The 27,500-nt window shown below is 35.5% G+C and overlaps 1 protein-coding gene across 1 annotated transcript in view; it reads right to left on the bottom strand.

Annotated features, from left to right (window-relative positions):
- Positions 1-27,500, bottom strand: part of LOC136848246 (lachesin-like) — a 287,001-nt gene that overhangs the window by 8,919 nt on the left and 250,582 nt on the right. Inside the window, exons 2-5 of the mRNA XM_067120609.1 lie at positions 18,616-18,716; positions 6,651-6,858; positions 5,434-5,592; positions 1,051-1,179 (exon numbers count right to left, since the gene is read on the bottom strand). Of these exons, the coding sequence (XP_066976710.1) occupies positions 1,051-1,179; positions 5,434-5,592; positions 6,651-6,858; positions 18,616-18,716 (597 nt within the window). The remainder of the gene's footprint in view (positions 1-1,050; positions 1,180-5,433; positions 5,593-6,650; positions 6,859-18,615; positions 18,717-27,500) is intronic.

Raw genomic sequence — 27,500 nt, forward strand, 5'->3', positions numbered from 1 at the left:
AGAGAGAGAGAGAGAGAGAGAGAGAGAGAGAGAGCTTAATCTCCCCTAACATATGGTGAATCCACACTAGAAAAGACACGTCAGTCACTGCCACATTAAAATTCTAATTACTGAATTATGGATGAGACCCCTGTATAGGAAACTGTCACAACATTACTCTCTCTATTTATCTACAGCTACATAGGGCTCATCAACAGAACGTCGAATAGCCCCGTACAAGTCATGCGCCATTCACATCTATCTTTGAAAGCAGCAACTGAGATTGCTCATAAAAACGCATTATTCAAGAATGAATGTAATAGTAGATTTAAAAAAAAAAGATAAAAATATTTTTAAATGTGTGAATACAGAATACAAAACACCATGTAATGAAACTACTCTCTCACTCTTCGATGAAAATTTTATCATATATATAATTTTTATTTTTTTAGTTTTCTATGTACTATTTTTATTATTTTATTCTTAGTACTTTATTTTTATATATACCATTTTTAATATTTCATATTATAATGTGTAACATTATAATATCTTAATATTTTAATATTACAATATGTAACATTATAATAATAATATTAATCTTTAATATTTTTCCACAACATTTCCTACCAAATATTAACGTCATCAAGCTGAAGCGGACGTGACGTCTTCACGGCGGAATATTGGCGACCAACCCTGTCGTGTCTAGCGTTACCAGTTACAAACCCGTCCAAAACGGGACTTCCTGTGGGGGGAGGTAGTGCTGTCAGTGCACCTCATGCGGTGCACTGTAGGCATTACTTAAGGATCTTTGCTACGTCTCTTCCTCAGGCCCCTAGCTGCGACCCCTTTCATTCCCGTTACTGTACCTCCGTTCATAATCTATCTTTCTTCTTCTCACTTTCCTAAACCCTCTCCTAACAATTGATTCATAGTGCAACTGCAAAACGGTTTCCTTTGAAACCTTTTTACTGTCAATTTCAGTTCCAGCGGTGAATGACCCCATAGGGCCCAGAGTTTGACCTTTGGCTCAAATTCTAAATTATATTCTATATATTCCAAAACATGACTTACATTTGACTTCTACCTCGATGCGTTTGCTGACGGACGGCGGGATGCCGTTCGTCGCGATGCACAGGTAGGCCGCCATATCCGTTCTGGTCAGGTGTGTCAGATGCAACAGGGGGCCTGCGACTTCCATTGCTGGGAGGAATCAAAAAGAAAAGCGTGAATGAAGAAAGAAACGAATGTAATTAATGGGTTAGTGAGGAAGTATATATATATATATATATATATATATATATATATATATATATATATATATATACATATATATATATATATATATATATATATATATATATATATATATATATATATGTATGTATGTATATAATATAAATATATGTATATTATATATATATATATATATATATATATATATATATATATATATATATATATTTATATATATATATATATATATATATATATATATATATATTTATATATATATATATATATATATATATATATATATATATATATATATATATATATATATATAGGTATAGTATATACTGCCTTTTATTAAGTCGACTGCTGGCTGAAGTGAGACAGAGATGATAAAATCTAATATAGAAGATTCAAATAAAAGACAAATACTTTTCTCTCTCGGATAGGACATGAGGTTCCCCAAAAAGCACACAAATAAGAAAATGAAAAAAAGAAAATTTGTCCATTCTAGGGGCGTTTATTGCGACACGAAAGAAAACAATGTCCATCAAACGCTACGCTCATGGAAATCTCTTGTATATTTTAGACAGAGGTGTTGGAGGTTTTGGGGGGGGAACACAAGGGAAAATTTTCTGTCTCTCCCGTCCTTTATTGTTTCTTCACGGAGGGAGATTCTTGTTTAAAATTCTACTGTCTACTAAACGCCTCCAGTAACTTAGCCGTTCAGTAGGACCGGGTTCTGTTTTTATTTCACTCCATTCTGGCACTAAATTATTTTCGTTGTCACCAATGATTTGAAGCACATTTCTTTTTCTACTCAAGGACATCACATCGAACGAAGAATAATTCTACCTCATTCTGACGTATTTTGTTTCAAGAAATGATTATTTTTTTTAAGAAAAATATGCAAGTGGAGTAAAATTGCAATTGGTGTAATAATTCATTTCAGTAATTAAAGGATAGAGTTATAAAAAACTAGCTGTAAGGAGTATCTTTGGTCTCTAAATCCAGCAAAACAACCACGTATCGCATTTACTTACAGATAGTACATTTAAAACCAAACACTACGTCAACAACCAAAACTATATAAATACGTTGATTGCCAATTTGTGTATTTTGTATCATTCCATCTACCTTTGCTTTCCATTAATGATCGATGAAACAAAATTCAGAATACCTCTCAATATGATTGCCATTCATCTTCCATACCTCAAGACTTCTATAACTTCCTGTACTTTTTTTTTTTAGGTCAGTTCTGAATATTTTCTTTTCTTAACCATTCTTCCTCCCCCCCTTTTTTTTCAGTCTTGGGTGGGTGACACAAGGGAGTTCCTGTGCCCATATTGTGGACTTTCACGGGATGGAAAACTAAACTACTGCAACAAATTCCATACTTCAGTACCATTAAGAAGTTACCTTCACCCCTTAACGCATTCAAACTTCCAACTCCCCTGGCATTTCTGTTCCGCAACTTTTGCGATGCTCCGGCTGCCTTTTTTTTTTTTTTTTTTTGTTTTCTATAAAAAAAAAAGCTATTGAGATGGCTTTGTTTGTCCGTCCGGACTTTTTCCAGTCCTCCCTCAGATCTTAAAAACTACTGAGCCTAGAGGGCTGCAAATTGGTATGTTGATCCTCCACTCTCCAATCATCAAATATATCAAATTGCAGCCCTCTAGCCTCAGTAGTTTTTATTTTATTTAAGGTTAGAGTTAGCCATGATCGTGCGTCTGGCAACGCTATAGGACAAGACATCTCCACCGGGCCGTGGCTGAAAGTTTCATGGGCCGCGGCTCATACAGCATTATACGGTGTACAGAAAACTCGATTGCGCTGAAGAAACTTCGGCGTATTTTTTACTGGTTTTATTTTTTTACATACATTTTTTTAAGAAATCGTGTTTTCTTGGAAATATTTATTCAGCTGATTATCAAGATTATCTGCACACACACACACACACACACACACATATATATATATGTATGTATAATCAACTTCTGTGCGAAGAACTTTGAGAAATCTTTTGCAAAAAATTCATTGTACCTCTGTTCACATAAGCAACAAATTAAGTCCCTGATAAGCAGTCCATTCCTATGGTTCTCAGCCATTCTAAATAAAGACATAGGACTGGCCATCTCTTGATTATTAACCAAATAATCGATGGGAAGGCTATCACCTTCTGGAATCACCCTATTTAAGTTACAATATATACAGTATGTGGCATCGGAGGACATTGTATTCAGTGACTGGTACTTACCGCTTAGCATTCAAGGTTCAGATGCCTTGGAAGATATGGACATCTAATCAACATCTCCTCCTCCTCCTCTTCTTCTCCTTCTTCTTCTTCTTCTTCTTCTTCTTCTTCTTTCTCCTCCTCCTCCTCCTCCTCCTTCTCTCCCTCCTCCTCCTCCTCCTCCTCTTCTTCCTCTTCTTCTTCTCCTTCCTCTGTTTTTCCACCCTCACGCCCATTCATCCGGGACTTTTATTATCCGCGAGCATCGCCATCCAACAGCAACGCATCTTCCATTTCTTTCGATTCCATTTTATTTTTTCCTCCCCGGTCCTTATCTCCCTCATCTTCATCGCACTATTTCCCTTCCCATTTCCAGAACCATTATTTTCTAGAGTCCCTCCCCCTCCTCTCCCCCCAACTCCTTCTCCTACCCCGCCCCCTTTTCCAGGCACTAGACTACCCCTATCCACGAAAAGAAAGCACAGTAAAAAAGAAAAAAAAAGGATCTAAAATTTCCTACTATTTTTGCCATAAATCTTTAAGGCTCCGCCCCCAAAAAGAAGTATCTTTGTACCATCGGGGGTGGGGGGGGGCGGGAAACTCCGACACCAGATAATGGTTCTCGTCCCATCATTAATTCCTTAAATACATTAACCAAGACAATGGGCCACTCCCCCCCGTGACACACTCCGGTCTCTCTCCCACCCCCTCACCAGCTCCCCGTTTCTAATAATGAGGGCGGAAAAAACTTAATTCAATCTTTGAGTTTTCAGGCGTTTGGTTCAAGTTTCGTGCTTCTCTTTTCAATCTTAATCAAATGTATTTTTTCTACGTATTTCCTACTGCGAGATTTAAAAAAAAAATCAACCCTTCCAGCTTCCATACAGGAAAATAAACTGTCCTCATTCATGCAGTTGTTTTTCCCTTCCCAGGAGGAAAGACACGAACCCTCCTGTACTATCCACTAGTGATTACACGTTTACTATATCCTGATTATGTGTAAGCACCAAATAAGCTAGCTATGCTTCCTCATAAGAAACCTCTGGCGTTGTCTCCTTTACTTGGTGCAGCAAAATTTCGTGTTATTAAGCTTTTCATAACACTTGTCTTTTTTTTTTTTAGCTCAAATTATTTATAAAAAAAACAAATTATTTATTAGTCAGTTCTGGAAATGTACTTCTTTGCTTTTTACTTGTATTTCTTGATGTGTGTGTTTTGTTTTATTTTGTGTGAAGGCTTAAAAGGCAATTTAATGAACTTTCATATTTTCCATGTGAAGAATGAAGTGTTGTTAACAACAAGACATTATCAATAGCAGTGAATCATGAAGGACACCAAATACTCAAAAAAAAAAAAAAAAAAAAGACACCCCACGAGGGGCTTCGCTGCCGCTGATAATCCGACGCATTAAGTTATAGATTTCTCCCTAGATTTTCCCTAGATTTCTCCCTAGACTTTTCCCTTGAAGGCTACTTTTTCGGTGCCGGAAAATACGATGTGTGTCTCATGCCAAGATGGGACTGGGGCGTGGAGTATCAACTTATTACAACGTGGCTTAGTGCCAATCAATAGGTTTCTTGGAAGAGACACTTAGGAGATCAGACACACATTCTTGAAGTGTTTTTAGCTTAAATAACAACACAAGCCACGCCCCCTGGATCGCCAGGTTGCCAGATGCCTCTTGAAATAAGATTTCTACGTGCTTAAATTAGCTTTCTAGATGTGTGTGTCTGCCATAGGATATATTTGTAAATGCGCTGCTTGCACAAACACGCACATGTATCTACTCGTATATTATAAATATATATGTATATGTGTGTTGTGTATACATATATTTATATATCTGTTAAGCCATCTTCAATCAGTCTGATTAAGAAACATGTCAAAAATGATTCCCTCTTTGTTTATTGAGACTTCAAGACTGATTTACCTAAATGAAAATGAAAATACAGTATAATAATCAAAACAGATGCGTGAAAATGGATGCTTACCAGACATGGTGAGATTAATCTTTATCTTTTCATTGTCCTCTCGCTTCCACTTGATGGTGGGCACAGGAGACCCCCGGGCACTGCACGCCAATGTGACATCCGTGTTCTCTGTCAGCCTGACATCCCGAGAACTCATGTCGTCTTTGATGTAAGGTGGCACTGCAAAATTAAGAGTGGATGAAATTTTATAGAGCATATATGGACGCGATTCTAGTCAAATCGACCTTGTTTCGACGAACTGCGTTGTCACATTTTCAAGCCAAATGTCCCCAAAAGATGAGCTAATTAGAAGCTGTGAATAACATAAAAGTCTCTGAAGCCCATTTTCTCAAATTGAGGAAAAAATGGCTGACGTCAGTTATTCAAACTAGGGACGAAATCGCCCTTTAATCCGCCTGAAATATGTAAATGGTCCTGCCTTAAAAACATAAATAAGATTATACAGATGTGTAAATGAATGAGACGATGGTAACCGAAATGTGTAAATGGTCATTCCTCACAAACGTAAATAAGATTATACAGATGTGTAAATGAGTGAGATGATGGTAACTGAAATATGTAAATAGTCCTTCCTCACAAACATAAATAAGATGATACAATGTGTAAATGAATAAGACGATGGTAAATGAAGTATGTAGATGGCCTTTCCTTAAAAACATAAGATGATACAGATTTGTAAATGAATGAGACGATGGTAATTGAAATATGTGAATGGTCTTTCCTTACAAACATAAATAAGATTATACAGTTATATAAATTAATGAGATGGTAGTAACTGTTGTGATCGAAACTGTTTCAGAACCCTTTATAAGCTTATAATTGATAACTGGCTTTGTGAGGAAGAAGTCTTATTAAAACCATGACCCCCCGTAAGAGGGTACTGCCGTCAGTGCATCTCATGCTGTGCACTGTCAGGCATTACTCAAGATTCTTTGCACCGTCCCTTCGGCCTCTATCTGCAAACCCCTTTCATTCCTTTTACCCTACCTCTGTTCATCTTCTCTTTCTTCCAACTTATTTTTCTTAACCACAACCCTCTCCTAACAACTGATTCATAGTGCATCTGCAAGTTATTCCCCATGTTATAACTTTAAAACCTTTTTTTACTCTCGGTTTCCATATCAGCGCTGAATGACGTCATCATGGGTTCCATTGCTTGGTCTTTGCCCTCAGTTGTATATTCTATTCTATCCTATTCTAAAAGTATGACGACTCACCAACGACCGTGACATGGCCGATCTGACTGATGGCGATCTCCGTGTTGATTTGGCACATGTAGGTCCCGGCGTCCCCGGGTCTCAGGTCCCGGATGGTGAGGTACCAGGTCCGGTGGCCATCGTGGGAGACTCCGATGCGGTTGTTCCGGGTGATCACGTGGTTGCCAACGGTCAGGATTGCCGATCGGTCCTTCTGGATCCAGGCTAGCTATTGGGAGAGTTCGGATTCTTTATGCATAATCTTCGTTTTTTTTTTTTGTGCGTCATGATTTAAGCAATTCTTTAGCGTATATTTATTTTGTATTGAGTAACTATCAAATGAGTAGGGCATCTAAATATGGACACATGGGAAAATTGATTTACTTATGTATAGTTTTTTTTAATGCTTTATGCAATTGTTTAGCTAATATTTATTTTCATGTAATTATTTGGTGAGACAGGCATCTAGATATGGATACGTGGGTTGGAAGTCTTAAAATAATAATAATAATAATTATTATTATTATTAATAATAATAATAATAATAATAATAATAATAATAATAATAGTAGTAGTAGTAGTAGTAGTAGTAGTAGTAGAATACACATAAGAGGAATAAGAAGACACATGTTGCAATAGTCCGCATCATTTATTTCCGGCTTCGAGTTTCATAAATGTCTAACAATATTTTCGTGCTTAAAATGAAACACATAGAAAATCAAAAGCAGTGAAAATAAAAGCAATAAGTCACCTTAGGGGTATAAGAACAAGATTTTTTCTCGTACCAAGATATCTAGACATGATGAAATTTCCATGTTCTACTGTGAATTCTCAAAATGTATATTTAAAAACTGGCTTAAAAGATCTGATCACTGAAACGTTCAGCTATATGTTTTTTTTTTCTATTTTAGTGATATGATTTTGTTCAGGAAATCTTTTAATATTCATTTCACTAAGTCAGTTCGTTTCCCTTACATTAAGTGGAGTGACAGAGAGTTGCAAAGGTGAAAACAGGCATAGAGACAGAGAGAAAAAGTTTGTTATCTGCTTATAGAGAGGAATTGAAAGTTTCACTTTTTCATTTTGTATAACTGGGTTACAATGCAGAACAAATTTTTAGGGAAGAAGAGACAAAGCGTTCAAGACATCACGGGAAAGGCAGATACAATGAATTACAGGACCAAGAGACTTAAAAGAACGGCGACACTCTCAGATCTTAAGTGGATCTTAAACAGAAATTGTTGCCGTAAAGGCCTGAAGGTCTTAAAAGTAGTAGGGAATTCGGGGCCACACAAAAATTAAAATGAAGAAGGGAGAGAAGATAGAAAAAGTCACAGAACTTAGCCGTACCGGGGAAAGAAAAGGGTTTAAGATTTACAGGAATTCTAAGTGATTCCTTCGTTCTCCTTTGATGCTGGAAGTGACGTCAGTTTCGAGCGAAAGGCAAGGCACAGAAGTTGGCGACTAAATATTCAGAAACTTAGAAGTTGGATTAAAAGAAAAGGTTAAAGAGTTCCCGAACGGGGAGGAAAAAAATGAGGAAGAGGGAAAGAAGGGAACGAGGAAAACAGGGCTGGACTTAAAAGGAAAATTATTTCAACTTCAGGAGGAAAATATGTAAGGAAAAAACAGACAAACTTGTTCGGCTGATTTTCAGTTTTCTGTGAAAGAAAATTATTGTGCCGGCTTTGTCCGTCCGCACTTTATTCTGTCCGTACTTTTTCTGTCCGTACTTTTTCTGTCCGCCCTCAGATCTTAAAAACTACTAAGGCTAGAGGGCTGCAAATCGGTATGTTGATCATCCACCCTCCAATCATCAAACATACCAAATTGTAGCCCTCTATCCCCAATAGTTTTTATTTTATTTAAGGTTAAAGTTAGCCATAATCGTGCATCTGGCAACGATATAGGACAGGCCACCTCCGGGCGCCGTGTTTAAAGATTCATGGGCCGCGACTCACACATAATCATACCGAGACCACTGAAAGATAGATCTATTTTCGGTGGCCTTGATTATACGCTGTACGGAAAACTCGATTGCGCTGAATTAACTTCGGCGCATTTTTTACTTGTTTTTTATGGTGGTAATAACAGAGGTTTTAACGAAGGCTTTTTTTTTGTGCCTATTTATAAATGCTTCGCTTTGGAGGAGAATACTTTGTGATACTTTGTTGGGTTTTGCTGCGAAAGAACGCTGTTATAGATTTAGCTGGCATTTTTTTATCTGCGTTTATTTTGTTCCAGTGTATTTTATGCGAAATAAAGCCTTTATTATTATTATTATTATTATTATTATTATTATTATTATTATTATTATTATTATTATTATTATTTTGTCTCCTTTTAGTACTCTGTAGTTTAACTTCTATGTATAGAATTAATTTCAGTGTATTTTATGCGAAATAAAGCCTTTATTATTATTATTATTATTATTATTATTATTATTATTATTATTATTATTATTATTATTATTATTTTATCTTATTTTAGTATTTTGTAGTTTAACTTCTATGTACAGAATTCACTCCAGTGTATTTTATGGGAAATAAAGTCTTTATTATTATTATTATTATTATTATTATTATTATTATTATTATTATTATTATTATTATTATTATTATTATTATTATTATTCCAGCACTGGCTTTCGCTCTATGGACAGATCATAACACAGCGAAGGAAGAGAATGTTGAATCTGCACCCTTTGTCGACCAAATGGTTTGCAAAAATTTTATGAAAGTATTACAAATTTCGTCCTTCTGTTCATCTACGAAAGCTACCATAGGACCATAGCTGAAACAAAGGAAAGAGAATTTTGAAATGTATGAGGTAAATCGACATACGATTTCGTACAATAATTTCAACCAAATTAAACACAAAGACCCATAATTATAAAATAAAATATGCGAACACTTCTGCAAGTAAGGTCGAAATTTCTTGGGAAAGTAATCATCGAGGAAGTGGATACATTCAGTGACCTGACTTCAAGTAGCGTTAATCAAGTTTTGCAATACTTTGCTGGAGATGGTCGTTTCCATTCCACTGAGGATCGTCAGGCGACCATAACAAATAATTAAGAAATAAAATACATTTGCATAAACGCACTCTGCTCTGTCTGTCTATTCAAATGAGGAGCATTTTCGTATCAGTGTATGCAATGTATGATATATTACCTATAGAAACAAATATCGTACTGAATATGCATATATTAGCACAACTTTCATGCGTGTAAAGAATTTGGATAGTCAACCTTATGTATATGTATATAGATTATATATAATTATATATATATATATATATATATATATATATATATATATATATATATATATATATATATACATTCTACATACTTACATTCATATATATATATATATATATATATATATATATATACATTCTACATACTTACATTCATATATATATATATATATATATATATATATATATATATATATATATATATATATATATATATATATATATATATAAGACACACACATCCACGTGCCAAGATTAAGCAATCGCAGTCCATCGGTAATCTAGAGCAGCCAGGCTAAGTAGGCGAGGCAGCTGTATCTAGGTAAATAAAGGCCGTTGTCGAGAGAGCAAGAGGTTTAGCTTTAACTTCCTGATTGCAGAAACTCTCTCTCTCTCTCTCTCTCTCTCTCTCTCTCTCTCTCTCTCATCAAGATGGACCGATACGTCAGTCCAAGTCAGGAGGATGCCGATTGGCCTGAAAAGGGTGGGGAGGGGGGGGGGGGATCCGGGCCTTTCGCAAAGTATCGGTGACCGGGAAAGGGTTTGGTTTTCGGGGGGTCGAGGGGTTGAAGACAGATAAGGACCAATTTGGGAGAGGAGGCGGGGGTGATATGGCGGACGGGCAATGGAGTGTTTGGAGACGGGGGTTAGGGGAGAGATCTCCAGGATGGGGACCAGATAGATAGAGATAGCCTTTTAGAGAGGCATTGACTGTTATTGGAAAGCAGGACTGGAGTGAGACTAGGAGTGGTGGGGTGGGGTTAGAGATAAGGACCTTGAGGGTTTCATTTGGGTTGACCGGACTCTGAGGGGGTTTGGGATGGGTGTTGGGTGGGGGGGGGGTGTTTGAGATCGTCCGTACGAGGGAAGACATTCTCAAACACAGCATTAACAACTCCCAGACGACGCAGTAAATGAGAAAAGTTTGTATGGAATGGATTCCGATATTTGGTGGTTTGTGCCATAAATTCTTTAAGAGGGCCGAACCATTTAATCCGGGGGCGCGCTTGACTCTGGCCCACTTTATCCGTTTATCAAGACGGGGCCCTTTTAGCCCCTCATTCATTCATTCTTTCATTCATCTCTCTCTCTCTCTCTCTCTCTCTCTCTCTCTCTCTCTCTCTCTCTCTCTCTCTCTCGTTATTTTAAGTCTATGGCTATAAAACGATGGTAGTATCTGTAGACGTTTATCAATACGAGACCATTTTAGCCCCTCATTCATTCATCTCTCTCTCTCTCTCTCTCTCTCTCTCTCTCTCTCTCTCTCTCCTCTCAGTTAATAAGCATACTTCTGTAGCCTTGTGACGATGGAGTATTTACAATACAAATGATCACAGTTGACAGAGCCATTTTGTAGTATTAGCGCTCTCTCTCTCTCTCTCTCTCTCTCTCTCTCTCTCTCTCTCTCTCTCTCTCAATATAAAACATAGATACTGTATAATTCCCCTTTATCATCAATGCAGCCTCTTTATTTAAAAGACTTTTATTAAGAACGGACTAAAAATCAGGAAGTTGTATATTGCCGTTTTCTCTCTCTCTCTCTCTCTCTCTCTCTCTCTCTCTCTCTCTCTCTCTCTCTCTCTCTCTCTCTCTCTCTCTCTCTCTCTCTCTCATTACAGGATTAAGTGTGTCTAAAAACGTGATGAAATAGAGATTTCAAAATGTATTGTTGGTTTAACATGAGACATACAAATAACAATTGAACCTAATTAAGAGATTCATAAATAATAGGAATTTATAAAAAAAAAATCTCACGTGAGACACTAAAATGGCGAAAAAGAAAAATCCACACCAATGTCAACGTAAATATGAACGAAATCGCCTGTCTTCAAATTAGGACCAGTTTTCTTTAGTTAACAACACTCTTTAAAACTCTTATAAAAAAAATTCGTTTCAAAACATTTTGCTTTGATGATAACATTGCTCCTTTAGTTATACTGATAAGGAGAATCGAGCGGGTTTATCGTAAGCTCTCGTTTTGTATATATATTTTAGATTTAGGTTTATATTTACATCAGTTTGGATTTTTTCAACAATTGGAATAAATGCAATAACAAGAACGGAACGAAGAAGAAATGACTAATAAATCAATCCATCTGAGGCACATTAGCAAATCTCTCGCTTGCCCTAAAAACCATTTTTAACCGCGGGAACATTCCTACCGTGAAGGAAAGGATTTATAACCAAGAAAATATGATAATATTAACTCTCCGAACAAACGAATAGCGTCGGTTGACAAACTTTCAACTTTCCGAAAAACTTGATGCGAGTTTTTGAGGGAGATGGAAAAATAACAGTCTTGAGGTAATTGGATGATTACGTAACTTGTCAAAGATTTGCCCTAAATTGTGAATTCTGAAAGATTATACTGTATAGTTGTCGTCGGCGTCCGAAACCGCCTTAAATCGTCGATTCAGAACTAAGGTTATACAATCGTCTGCGTCCGAAACACAGAATTCGTGACATTCGCATGAAAAGAGGTTGAAATTTTAAATTTGGCCGTCTTCGCGCAAAATGAAGTAACTTCCGTCATTCATTATTTTATTATTGCTTTTCAATACTAAGTAACCTACGTCTTTAATTACTTTATAATCTAATAATATTCAACAAAGTTTAATTCCAGCAGGTGTCAAAGATTTTTCGACGGGTGAACTCATTTGATTGCTGCCAAGGTGCAGGGCTATTTCGAGTGAATAATTGATCGGCTTCTGCATCAGTTATTTTGTGACCGATTTCTAATCGCTTTCAATAAGATCTCCTTCAACCAGGCGGAAGAGATTTGTGCTGAGGGACCAGGTAAATATATTTTTTAATCCCGTACAAACTCAGACAGTTTTGGTCAGGCTGCTTTCAAGATTGGCAGTGAGTATTGACGACTATGAGATTCTACCGAGAATGTGTTTTGTCAAAATAACTAGTAAAAAAAGTTTCTTCGGCGCAATCGAGCTTTCCGCACATCCGCTACAGCGTATAATCAAGGCCACTGAAAATAGATCTATCTTTCGGTGGTCTCGGTATAAGGTGTAAGTGCAGCGGCCCATGAAACTTTAACCACGACCGGATGGTGGGCTGTCCTATATAGCTGACAGACGCACGATCATGGCTAACTTTAACCTTAAATACAATAAAACCACTGAGGCTAGAGGGCTGCAGTTTGGTATGTTTGATGATTGGAGGATGGATGATCAACATACCAGTTTGCAGCCCTCTAGCCCCAGTAGTTTTTAAGATCTGAGGGCGGACAGAAAAAGTTCGGGCACAAAAAGTACACCCGGACAGATAAAGCCATCTCAATAGTTTTCTTTTACAGAAAACTAAAAACATGTGGTGATGGGAAAGCAAAAAGGATAAATACAAAGTAAATGATTATGTGTGACACAAAAGTAAAAAAAAAAAAATGTAAATCAGAGGCCAGTGCATAGATAAAGACCAGACGAACTTATGTAAATGAATGCAAACATAAATGAAGTATTTTAATATCGATATTTCTGTATGGAAGAATAAATTTTGCGTTGAAGAAAGTCTTCTGAGAAATTGAAATCTCATGAGATCATTCACACAAGTCGAATGATATGATTTGCAAAAATAGAAGGCGAATTGATATGCCAGTATCGAACGATTTGCACATTATTTATCTACAAATTTATCATTTTTTTTAAATCACGCATTTCTTAAAAATTTTTAGTGGATGTATGGTACTGGTATAAATTTGTTTCAATAACAAATGTTATTAAACGCAAGTATTTCGAACTGCATCTCGCATGTATTTCTTAGATGTCAAATGGCTTTATTCATAACTTTTACCAAACACACGCTGCTTCATAATTTAACCCTTATTAATTTTTTTTTCCTTTCATTCTCATATCCGAAAGCATTTCGGTAATAATGAAAAATGCGATCGTAACGATTTAAAAATGGGGAATTAAAAAGGAAAAGAAAGCGCCCTGGCTGCGTTAAAAATGCCGCTAATTGAAAATTCACTTTTCATGTTCTCGATTTATCTCTTTTTTTCTCTCTGTCTCTCTTTTATTTTTTTTTTTCTTCAAACCGAGTGAATTTCCAAAGCCGCGCTCCTACAAAAAAAAATATAGTTTGGAAATTAGAAATGATGTATATACACGTCTATCTGACAGGAGGAGGAGGAGGAGGAGGAGGAGGAGGAGGAGGAGGAGGAGGAGGCGGAGGCATTTACGCACAGAATCACGGACGGCGAAGAAAATAAGGGCAAAACATTACCTTCGCCGTCAACGTCTGTCGCGGTCGTCAACGTCCGTAAGTTTAGGGACGAAAAGGAAAAAAAACTTCCATATTACTTCCCCATAATTTACCTCCGACGAATCTAGGCTTCCGTACCGGCGCTTTCCGTTTTTCACCTCTCTCTCTCTCTCTCTCTCTCTCTCTCTCTCTCTCTCTCTCTCTCTCTCTCTCTCTCTCTCTGTGTGGTTTTCGCCAGTTGCCTTTTTTTTTATCCGTAAACTTTTTCTCTCACTCTTTCTTTCCTTCCCTCTCCGGATGCATCAAACTTATTCTTGCGGGAGGCTTCCTGTCATTTGTCACGGTTAAATCAGGGTTCGTGTCTGAGGCAGACGGCGAAATTAGGCTCGAGCCAGCGAAGTTTTGGGCCTTCTTGACTTTTCCAGCCCGAAATATAAAAAAAAAAAATAAAAACAGAATAAGATTTAAAAAGTGCGAGGGGGGAAAAAAAAATAAAAATTTCGATTCTTCTGGCGCGAAAATTTCGCGCGCGCAAAGAATGAGCTAATGAGTAATCGAGTTAGAGTCACACCGAATGTAACGTACTGCATTTGTGGGTTATTCGCGGACGGGATTTGATATCCTGTGGATAAAACTAATAAGGGCTGATAAAAGCAGTACGTCATAGGACCGTTAACGCTGAATTTAGTCGAGGATGATGTGTGAATGGCGATTAGTTCTAACAAGGTTCAGAAATGATGAAACTCGTTGTTGTTATTATTTCCTTCTGAAGGTACATTAGATAAGGAAATGGAGGAAGGCTTCTATGTTTCCGCGCAGAAAGTTTGTGTTTAGACTGATTAATGTAACGTATAGAACCATCCTCTTAAATGTATATGAGTTAGGAATGAATATAGATTATATATGTATATGTATATATATATATATGTGTATGTACGTATGTATGTAGATATATATGTATATACACAGATATATATATATATATATATATATATATATATATATATATATATACATGATGTATATGTATATATTATATTTAAATTATATATATTTATATATATATAGTATTGAAATATAATATATATATATATATATATATATATATATATATATATATATATATATATATATAAATAATTGTGTATATGTATGTTGTGTGTATACATATATAGAAAGAGAGAGAGAGAGAGAGAGAGAGAGAGAGAGAGAGAGAGAGAGAGAGAGAGAGAGAGAGAACAACAACCCATGCATGCATTTCTTAAATACCGAAGCATAATCATACCTCTCACTTAAAACCCTAATTTGTACAATACAATCAGACAAGCCTCTCATCGAATCTTCCCTTCCGCCATGCGAAATCCACAAGCTAACGATCCTTCAAGAAGAGAAGAAGAAGAAGAAGAGGAAGAAGAAATCTCCCAATATGTTTATGTGGCCATTCCCTTTATCAGCTACGACAGGTACTTAGAGATAAGTTCGACCATAACAATAAGCATTAAGGAGAATCACGCGCCAGGGGGAAGGGTCAGCGGATCCGCCGCCCTTGGGGACTCAGAATCCTTTTTCGGGAGGTAGGGGGGGGGAGAGGCGGGGTTGGGGTGGGGGCTGGCAGGCTTAGGACTGAAGAGATATCTTCAGAAGCTGAATCTGCTTTGAGGAAGAAAAATGAGCGTTTCATTGTTTGCTGCAATTATTTTGTACCTTTCCAGTGCGTATGTTTGTTGCATCGTAAACCTTTGCTACTGTCGTAATGATATATATATCTGAATATGTTTGCATATACTTGTATGTATATATATATATATATATATATATATATATATATATATATATATATATATATATATATATATATATATATATATATAATATATATATATATGTATATATATAATATTATATATATATATATATATATATATATATATATATATATATATATATATATATATATTGGCCTTCTATATGGAAATACAATAATTCTATTTAACGTGTTTAGTTCAGGTAATTGTTTGCTACCAGATACGATGTGAAATATACATGGCCAGCTCAACAATTTAAACATTAAAGACTTTCAAAATACATGTTAAATTAACTCCTTTTTTCAAGCTGAAATCTTCTCCGAAGCTTTCTTATGAATTAACATAGCCTTTTCCCGATAAGATAACTCTTATAAGATAGTTTCGCCTGAATGTGGAATGAAGACGACCCTGCAGGCATTCTTGAAACCGCTGTATGCTCTCTCTCTCTCTCTCTCTCTCTCTCTCTCTCTCTCTCTCTCTCTCTCTCTCTCTCTCTCTCTGACAACCCTGCAGGAATTCTTGAAAGCACTGTATGCTCTCTCTTTCTCTCACTCTCTCCCAAAGACGCCCTGCAGGAATTCGTGAAACCACTGTGTGCTCTCTCTCTCTCTCTCTCCCTCTCTCTCTCTCTCTCTCTCTCTCTCTCTCTCTCTCTCATTCTCATTATCAATTGCCATTAATTAAGCTTCTTTCGCTTTCACGATCAATTGGCAGCGTTTCTTAGCGTACATTAAGGAAGTTAATTTGACTCTCTTCCGGTCGGCGGGAGAGTTGTTCACTTATATTTTCAATTCGTTCGCTGGAAAGGTAATCATTCTCTCGACTGCAGGGGAGGGTAATGTACCAAACTTCTCCTTCTTCTTCTTCTTCTTCTTCTTCTTCTTCTTCTTCTTCTTCTTCTTCTTCTTCTTTCTTAATTGCTGACGGTCATCCCTTTTTTTTACTTTCGGACTTTTATTTTTTTTTTATGAGGAGGAGGATGCTAATTGTCGGTGTTTTTCTTTTTCTTCGTTCCTTTAGTTCTTTTCTTCTTTCTTCTGCTTTTTATTCTTTTTCGTCTTCTTAATTACGGTTTTTAATACATTTTCCTTCTAACAGCGGAGGATCCAAGAATTCCTCTTTTCTTTATAGTTCGTTATTCTCTCTCTCTCTCTCTCTCTCTCTCTCTCTCTCTCTCTCTCTCTCTCTCTCTCTCTCTCTCTTTAAATTTATCAACATTTTATCATTATCTCACCGGAAATATTTTTCCCGTTTTTATCGGAAATTATTGATATCCGCCTTATTTTTAATCACAGCTTAATTCTTCCTTCCAATTTGTCATTTTTATTTTTCCACGATTAATAAAAAGTGTCTTTCATTCCCACTTTTCTTACTTGCAGTCACCCGATTAGTTACTGGTGTGATTCACAATGTCCTCTTATTCGAAATATTGATCATAGGCCTTTCAAGATGTGATAGCAAATACTTTTATTTCAAAATACCTTTATTACCTGAATGGCTGAAATTTCGTCTGTACAACTTCCAGGGGAGGTGGGAGGGGGCGCGGGAGTAGGTTGGAGAGGTATGGGAATAGGTTTTATTTTAAGCAATTCTCAGATTGCTAGAATTATTATCTTATGCGTTAATCGCGGCTATATTTATTTTTAATCGGCCAAAAACAACAAAACTGTAAATAATGTATCCCTAAATATGTTTCTCTCTCTGTCTCTCTCTCTCTCTCTCTCTCTCTCTCTCTCTCTCTCTCTCTCTCTAAGCATGTTAGTTTGCTTACGTGTTTGTAGGAAGTGTCATTTCAAGTGTTAGCAAGTAAGCAGAAATTTTGAAGTTCTTGATGCATTTAAAGCAAAAATGGATATGCGTCTTGTTCATAACACTTTTCTAAACAATCATTGTAATCAGAGCTGTCTCTGAACGTCAATAGAAGCACTGTTTCAAAATCCGTGTAGAGTATAATGAATTATTCGTTATGCATATGTAACGCTTTAGTTAACAGCACGTGAAAACTGGTAGCGAATGCAGAGTTATATTTGATCGAATACAATATTTGCAAGCGCATAAATTATCATTGCCTACTCTGCCCAGTGATCGCACTCCGGCAGAGCGAAATTTAGTTCGGTTCCTGTTTCATTCGTGCTTCAGGTGAATCTTTTTTTTAAATTTTAGTTTTTTTTTTTTTTTGGTGTAAATGTCAGAAAGATTCAAGGAGACGATGTCTCCAAACAATAGAAAAATGGTGTAATTTTCCTTTCATTCAATAGATGGCGGCACTAGAATGGCTTACATACAGGTCTTTCCCGTTGAACTAGATCAATTTTGCAGAAAGAGGTGAGATGATGACATTTTTCATGACCCAAAATACCTTTTATTACTTAATAATTCTGTGCATGGCGATTAAAGAACAGTAGAACACGTCGTGCAGGAAGAAGTATCAAGGAATCAGTTAGTTATACTTCTAATGAAATGACAATAAAATGAATGATTGCCAAATTTCAGTAAACAGTGAATAGTACTCAGCACAGCATGTCCAGATAATTGTAGAGCAAAGTGTTGCAGTGTTACCTCAAATTATATTTGATTACGCAAGCAACATTACAAAGGATCATTAAAACGGTTAGAAAAAACTAAAACGTAAGTTTAACTTGTTAAGCCAAAGGTAAAACGTAGGAAATTTAACTTGTGAAACACAAGGCACGACAGCATCCTACCTTATACGATCCCAGATGATCAACAACGCATGCCAACCGAACTTCCCTTCCCGCTGGCATTGTGACGTTGCTGATGGGCTCCAGAAATACCGGCGTATCAACTGGAATGAGAATAAATAAAAAAGATATAATGTTCCTCTTAGTCCTCTTATTTCTCTCTCTCTCTCTCTCTCTCTCTCTCTCTCTCTCTCTCTCTCTCTCTCTAAACAATTTGGTATAGATTGAGGAGTTATTAAGCATCTTGTAATGGAAGTGTTGGAAAACCTCTTAACGGAGTGTTTATGAATACTATCAGATATGTGTATGTGTCTGCATAGTTGTGCACATATTAGAATACACACACACACGCATACACACCTATACACACATATAGCATGTATAGGCCCTATATAAATAAATAAATAAATAAAATATATATATATATATATATATATATATATATATGTGTGTGTGTGTGTGTGTGTGTGTGTGTGTGTGTGTGAGTGTGTACTGTATGTGCATATATACATATATATACATATACATATACATACACGTGTGTATGTGCGTTTACAAAAAAAATATGATATACTCCTTAATACGAATACAGAAAGTCCTGAAAATAAAAATCTCTGGCAAATTAGATCACTTCTCAGAAAGCGTCATAAGAAAAAAAGAAAATTGTCAGAGTGGATTAAACCAAACGGAACAATTCCAAACACCGAGACTTGACAACTGGGAGGAAGCAAACGCCCTCTGTCGAGGAAAACGGCCAGTCACCATTAGCATACTGAGTGACAGTCTCTTTAAGGGATACGTGGTGGGCCAGATGCCGTTTCCTACCAGCTATTACATAGTATTTCTACGCTAATTGTGTCGTTTCGGTGTGTGTATGTATGTATGTATATATATATATATATATATATATATATATATATATATATATATATATATGTGTATGTATGTATGAGTGGTGTGTGTGTGTCCGTGTGTGTTTGTGTGTGTATAAGGTTCTCGCCTACCAGTCAAGAGGACTGGGGTTCAAATCCCGCCACTAACTGGTGGCTTGGGGATGGCGCCATTGCATAAACCCGGTGGCCCGCCAACCTAGCGGTCTGAAAACTCGAAAGGGTTAGTAAGGAAATAGGTACCAGCCCTCAGCCTGAGGTGTTAAACAGTGGGCCTAGCGACACACTGGCCACGTGTCTTAGGCAACGGGACTTTTCCCCCACTGGCTGTCGGCCTAAGAAACCTGAGTTCATCGCTGGCTGGCCCTATGAGCCTTGCCAGGCCCAGGAGGACTTTAACTTATATATATATATATATATATATATATATATATATATATATATATATATATATATATATATATATATATATATATATATATATATATACGGCATCGTTCGTAGCCTGGACAAGGAGAACATGTTTGAGATTTACAACATAGAATCATGAAATATTAAACCATTATTGCTGAGCGTAAAATGTTAAGAAATGTGAAAGAAGGATGTGTGCATGAACTTTTGTACCTTAGAAACACCGAACTGTACAAAGTGCTTTCTTTTTCATGTCTTATAATAATGCATAGGTTGATGTCGGTAGCTTCGGTCAAGATGAAGTGAACTCGGGAGATTTACGAAGAAAGTTAATATACAAATGAATGTATTCTCAACGAATATCATTTGCTGTACAAAAATTTGGCTGCCGGAAAGGGCGCTTTAAACGAAATAGAGAATAAAGGAGTTAGCAGAATAAATAGAAGAAAAACAGGGATGTCTTTAGAGATACCAGGAAGAAGTGAATAGATAGAGCAATGTATCATGCAGTAGTGATGTATGTATGCACATAAAAATGTGATAATACTGAAGTTAAAGTTAATGATAATAAATAGCCAAGGTTTGTACGTCACCCCACGCTTAAATTTTTGCGATATGTAAATACATATCATCAAACACAAAACAGCACCAGACCAAACACTCCCGCCAACCCCAAAAAAAAAAAGAACAATCACAAACAAACAAACAAAAGCACTAACGGTCACTTCCGGCCGCGTTCCGGTCCTCCTAACAAAAAAAAAAAAAAGATAGCGGGCGAGAAATGGTTTAAAAAAAAAAAAAGATGGTCAATCTGAGAGGCTAAATAGACATCGGCATCGTCTTTCGTTTAGTGACCCCTGAGTGAAGATGAATGAGGAGAGAGAGAGAGAGAGAGAGAGAGAGAGAGAGAGAGAGAGAGAGAGAGAGAGAAGGTCCTCAGCATCATTCATTCCGAGTAGCAACTTTCAAGTAATTACTTCTATTGTCCCCCATCTTTTTATTTTGGGGGGGAGGGGTCGTTCTCGAATGGGTGAGGGGGGGAGGGGAAGGAGGCCCCCTCCCCGTTCCCATTCGGTAGTTTTCACCATAGAAAGAAAGACTGAAGAAGTTTTTTCCTTCCTTATTTTTTTTTTATTCTTTTTTTTTTATCCCTTCCGTTCCATCTTCTATGTTCAGTTTTTTTTCCTTTATTTTTTCCATTCTACCTTTATTCGCTTTTAGACCCTTCCGTATATTTTCCTTAATTTTTATATTTGCCATTCGGTCTTTTCTCGTAGTTAGCTCTCCTGTCAGTTCATTGGCATAATTTAAAAATCTTTCGTTTCTTAAAAATTTCTCAATAATAAGACTAAGATAGCAATAATAATTATACCAACAATACCATTAACGTTTTCTAACTTTCGAGTATATCACAGATATAAATGAAAAGCACAGACAGATGTCAAGTGAATGGACAGAGGAACAAGTAATGATAGAAAAAAAAAAGAAATTATCTAAAACCCACTGAAAGAGGGGAGTAATCAGTTGAAATCTGACAAAAAAAATATCTTTGAGATGAAGAGAAAGTTTTTTATGAATTCATTACAAATATATATATATATATATATATATATATATATATATATATATATATATATATACTGTATATGTGTGTATACATATACATTCATATATATATGCTGTATATGTGTGTTTATACATATACATTCATATATATAATATATATAATATACTATATATATGTACAGTATATATAATTAAGTTGTATTTCTTATGATCAGTTTTTCTACACCCACTTATGATTCAGATTCAATAAATAATATTCCGAAAATATATTCTAACTTATTAATTTTCTTAGTCCTTTGAAGACATGATAATTAGCGTCATCTAAGGAAGATTAGCTGTGTAATCCAGATTTTGTATAACAATATCCTTGATCAAAATGATTAGATAAAATTCTTTATTAAATAAGATGTTAAATACAACCAAACGCTGAGAATTAGAGAAAGTTTTGCTTTCGCATTGTTTTTATTTTATTGTTTATTTTGAGTCACTTTTTAAACTGACGTGTCATCGACATAAGTGCTAGACAGAGATATATATCTAATGCAAAAAGACAATCGATGAATTAATCAAATATCATTTCAAACAAGCAATCATCCAGATTTTAGCTGTTACGGATAATCACTTTGTAAACGTAATAAACAAATGTAAAATGTAAATAAAAAGAGAAAATATTTCAGGAATCAAACACCATTGTAGTAAAACCATTACATTACAAAAATAAATTCAAAATAAAATTGCAACAAGAGTACAAAACATAAATTATTAATCGAATATGAAATGACAATTGAATATTAATGTATCATCAAAGGACTCCATCACAAACCGTTAGTAAATAAACGTGTGATATTGTCATTCCAATACGTCTCCAGTTGTAAGTTTTATTTACAAGTATATGAAATAAGAAACAAGTAAATAATGCGCCGAAGTTTCTTCGGCGCAATCTAGTTTTCTGTACAGTCGCTACAACGTATAATCAAGACCACCGAAAATAGATCTATCTTTCGGTGGTCCCGGTATAATGCTGTATGAGCCGCGGCCCATGAAACTTTAACCACGGCCGGCTGGTGGCCTAGCATATATCGTTGCCAGAAGCACGATTATGGCTAACTTTAACCTTAAATAAAATCAAAACTACCGAGGCTAGATGGCTGCAATTTGGTATGTTTGATGATTTGAGGGTGGATGATATTAATACCTATTTGCAGCCCTATAGCCTCAGTAGTTTTTAAGATCTGAAGGCGGACAGAAAAAAGTGCGGACGGACAGACAAAGCCGGCCCAATAGTTTTCTTTTACAGAAAACTAAAACAGAGCTTTAACTTTCTAAGTAATTCTAAGATAGGATTAGTGTGCATATGTGGTATTAAATAAACACCCTTTGCTTTCCACTAAGCCATTGTTAAAACTAATATTATACAGTAGGCATTACTAAAGGGTATTTGCAGCGTCCCTTCGGCCCCTAACTTCACGCACTCTTTAATAATCTTTTACTTTATCTCCATTCCTGCTTCATTTCTTTAACTTGCTGTCTAACCTCTCAAACTATTACTCCTTAGGGCAACTGCGGGGTTTTCCCTAGTCCCACTTTTAGATCGTTGTACCTCACCGCTTTCAATTTCTGGATCTCTTTAACTTGCTGTTCAACCACACCAACTCCATTTCACTTGCTGTCTCAAGCGCTGAATGGCTGAAGTGCCCCTGTGCTTGGCTGGACAGCCTAAATTCCACAAACCAACGAGCCAAAATAACTAATATTATATACTTAGTTTCGTAATATTATCTAGTTCATTTCGTTCTCTTTGAACATCAATGAATAAACTAAATTTTGTAACCATATTTTCTATCATAACTTCTTCCTGTTGCCCACGCACACACACACATACATATACTGTATATATATATATATATATATATATATATATATATATATATATATATATATATATATTTATTTATTTATTTATATTATGTATATATATACAGTATATATATTATATATATATACTGTATATGTATATGTATATATATATATATACATATATATATATATATATATATATATATATATATATATATATATATATATATATGTATATATATATATATGTGTGTGTGTGTGTGTGTGTGTGTATGTATGGACTTTTCCACGGAGACATGCAAATACACAAAACTACGCACACATACACACATCCACACACACGCGAAGAAGACTTACACACCCTGCATAAACAGGTCCTGTTCTATAGCTTCAGCGGAATCATTTCTCGCCTGATATTGGCCTGGCGTTACAATGATGAACGAAGCCAAGGAAATAAAGAAGGTATTCGCTTAAGTTGATTGGATATGGAAAAATAGAATCTCCAAGAAATACGCCCTTTCCTTTATTCTTTACTTTTTACTCCTTCGACGGGGAGAGAGAGAGAGAGAGAGAGAGAGAGAGAGAGAGAGAGAGAGAGAGAGAGAGAGAGACGGGAAGACAGACAGAGAATAATGTTATACCGCTGGTAAAATAGATTGGACAGATTTTATACGCAGCTGGTTATAAAATAAAATTGATAAATATCCATGAGTGTGTCTCATTTATGAGATGATTTTATGAAAATTTTATTGATATTTTATCTTTTTCCTGTTTTATTTATCAATGTACTGATGCACACGTTAGTAATGCCACTCGATATACAAGTTTCTTTTAAACAGATAAGCGATTAGCCTCCTGATAAACAATTTACCTGAGAGACATCAGTTATCTGTAGATTTATATTCGCCTTTTTTTTAAAGCGGATATAAAGCACGACTATAAAGTTACCCATGAGCACGAATGTGCGTAGATCAGTGGAGAGAGAGAGAGAGAGAGAGAGAGAGAGAAAACTTAAAGCTACTTTTCAATCAATAAGCAGGTAAATTATAATTCATTTAGAACATACATTGTTACCTTTTTAACTCTGACCGAGATGATAATAGAGAGAGAGAAAATTAAAGCAACTTTTCAATCAGTAGGTACGTAAATTATAATTCATTAGAATATACACTGTTACCGCTATAAATTTGACCGAGATGATAATAGAGAGAGAGAGAGAGAGAGAGAGAGAGAGAGAGAGAGAGAGAGAGAGAGAGAGAGAGTCATATCACAGATGTGAATCCAAATAGTTACTAATCACTTGAAGCAGCTGTAATTGCAAAACTTCTCCGACCTCAAATGCCATTTCAACTCCGCAGCACTAATGAATTCCTAGGAGATAGCTTAACAGAACTGGATGGATTGTTCTTTTTAATTACCATGATTTATCTGCATCTATCTATTCATTTATCTGTTTGTCTGTTTATCTGTCTATCTATACACAAACACACACACACACACACACACACACATATATATATATATATATATATATATATATATATATATATATATATATATATATATATATATATATATATTAAACGTATTTGAACGAAAGACATGATTCAATTCAGCCAACAACGGTTGAAAGAAAAAATCCTCTATATTGACTAACTCCCATTGCCACCCCACCATTTCATACAATTGCGCAAAAGGCCTATCAGCTACGCATCAATCCCCTTACACATAATGCACTATGCTCTTGTGAATACAGCCAACCTGATTCTTCTCTAGGCAAACCGAAGCAAATTTATAATTCAAGCGATTGCTGTTAATAATCCCCAGCACCTTACAGAAACAATGCATTATGAAGCCTATTCGCCATAGATCGACTGCCATCACAAGGGTTCCACAACCCACTTAGTCCTTGTTAGAACAACCAGATCAAGTGGCGTCACTGACTTCTAAATCATGGTTTTTAATTGTAGATTTATCTTACTCGTCCCTGTTAGTATATACCAGCACATTCTGATTATGTGAAAGCACATTTATGCATGTTAGTTTTGATGTATCGAAAGTTCATCTTCAGATTTATTGTTTCCTTGTATTTTCATTTCAGGGTACATTGAGTAATTATTTTTTCCAACTGGCGTCGCAGCATCAAAGGTCGTAGACACTGATTTATGATAGATTTATTATATACTGACAATGAATTGATTATCGATCCTCTTATGTTTTTGTTTATGTTTTTGTTATTCTGCAACGATTTCATTGCGAGTTTCATTTCTCTTTCTTTGTTTCTGAAGGAACAGCGTTACTCAAGAGACTTTCTGGAGGGAGAGAGAGAGAGAGAGAGAGAGAGAGAGAGAGAGAGAGAGAGAGAGAGAGAGAGAGATTCGGCAAAAGGTCAGGCATCAAGTATTAACTTCGACAACTTGCTTTATTTATGAAGGCTAATTCCAGATTTAGAGTTTTGTTGGAGATAAAAAGTTTTCGTGGGCGAAACTCTCCTTTTTTATCGATATATATATATTTCTCTCTCTCTCTCTCTCTCTCTCTCTCTCTCTCTCTCTCTCTGGTGTTCTCGAAGTCACCAGGATTTTTCTTTTTCTCAGACGTTGGTGGTTTGCTTAGATGTCGAAATTAATTTTTATTTTTAATCTTGTTTATTTATTTATTTACTTATTTATTTATTTATGTATGTATTTTTAAAATTTATTTATTTATTTTTTAATCTTATTTAGTTAGTTATTTTTAATGTAATTTTTTTATTTATAGTTTTATTCTTATTTATTTATTTATCTAGTTTCAATCTTATTTATTTATATATTTAATTTTAATCTTGTTTATTTATCTATTTGTTTTTAATCTTATATATTTATTTTTAATATTATTTATTTATATATTCATTTTGTATCTTATTCGTTTATTTATTTATTTAGCTCTAACTTTATATATTTTATTTAGTCTAATCATATTTATCTATTTAATTAATTAATTAATTTATTTATTTATTTAAGTATTTATTTATTTTCTCGATTAGATCATGTATTGTTACCACAGTTGCCGTATTTGAGTCTCGTTCATGGTAATGATTACAATATCTATGTCAGTCCCTCATATATAAGCACTCCATTGTTTCTCTTTCCTTCGTGGATTTTGTCTTTATCAATCCCTTAGTGTATTTTTCCCTTTCACAACGAGTCAGATTATATACGACGCTCCCACGGCTGCTGTGATCGTTCAGTAATGGTAGAAACTGTCATGTTTTCTTTTAACCTCTATATGGAAAGAATGATTATCTCACCCATCATCCTACTAAGTAATGAAAGAAAATTTAAGACATTCCTACAAAAACTCTTCCTTTTTCAGCCTCTTAAATTTTCCGTTCTTTGTCTTATCCGTCGATCTGAAAGGGATGAAATCTTTTACAGGCTAAAATTATGGTCAGTTTCATCACTAACTTTGATTTCGAAGTGAAACTGGAACTTGACTTAAATTTGAACTAATTTTAAAGTAAATAGTCTGTTATCAACAATCAAATCATTCGACTTTGTTTACTGTTATCAGTTTTCCGTAATTTATCATGAATCCTCCCTTACTTGAATATTATTGTAATTTCATATTCATTTCTACTTTCTTTTCAAACTGTTCTCCCGTTTTTCGCATTATTAAGAATAAAATATTAGTGAGAGTATACATTACAAACTTGTTTCCATTTACTTGGAAGTATGCCAGTACACCAAAACGTTGAACTACCACTAGTTGCATTGTTATAGGGTAGAGATAAGGAGTTGGAGGGATTGTGGTGGGGTCTGGGGAAGGGGGCTTGTTTTATAACTGCCGAGTAACCAACCCCGTTAGCTAACTAGGCAGCCACCGCTCGCTTCTCTTTGTCACTTCACCGTGGTATTCATTTTTGTGTAATATTATCCGCTAATTTTCACGCTTTCTTAAGCGTACCGGGTTTTCTGTGCGTATAGTGAGAAAATGAAACTGCGTGTCAGAAATCGACTTTATGATAGTTATTTCGAAGTGGGCTGCGTCGATAAATGAAGGCAAAGAAACTCTTTAGCCAAAATCTCCACCAGGCTGGAATCGAAGTAACGTATCTCGAAGGCTGATGACGGTAACGCTTCTTGGTGCAAGAAGCTTCAGAATGTGAGTTTTGCAAACAATTTT

This window comes from Macrobrachium rosenbergii, chromosome 18 (assembly GCF_040412425.1).
Source record: "Macrobrachium rosenbergii isolate ZJJX-2024 chromosome 18, ASM4041242v1, whole genome shotgun sequence".
Classification (NCBI taxonomy): Eukaryota; Metazoa; Arthropoda; class Malacostraca; order Decapoda; family Palaemonidae; genus Macrobrachium; species Macrobrachium rosenbergii.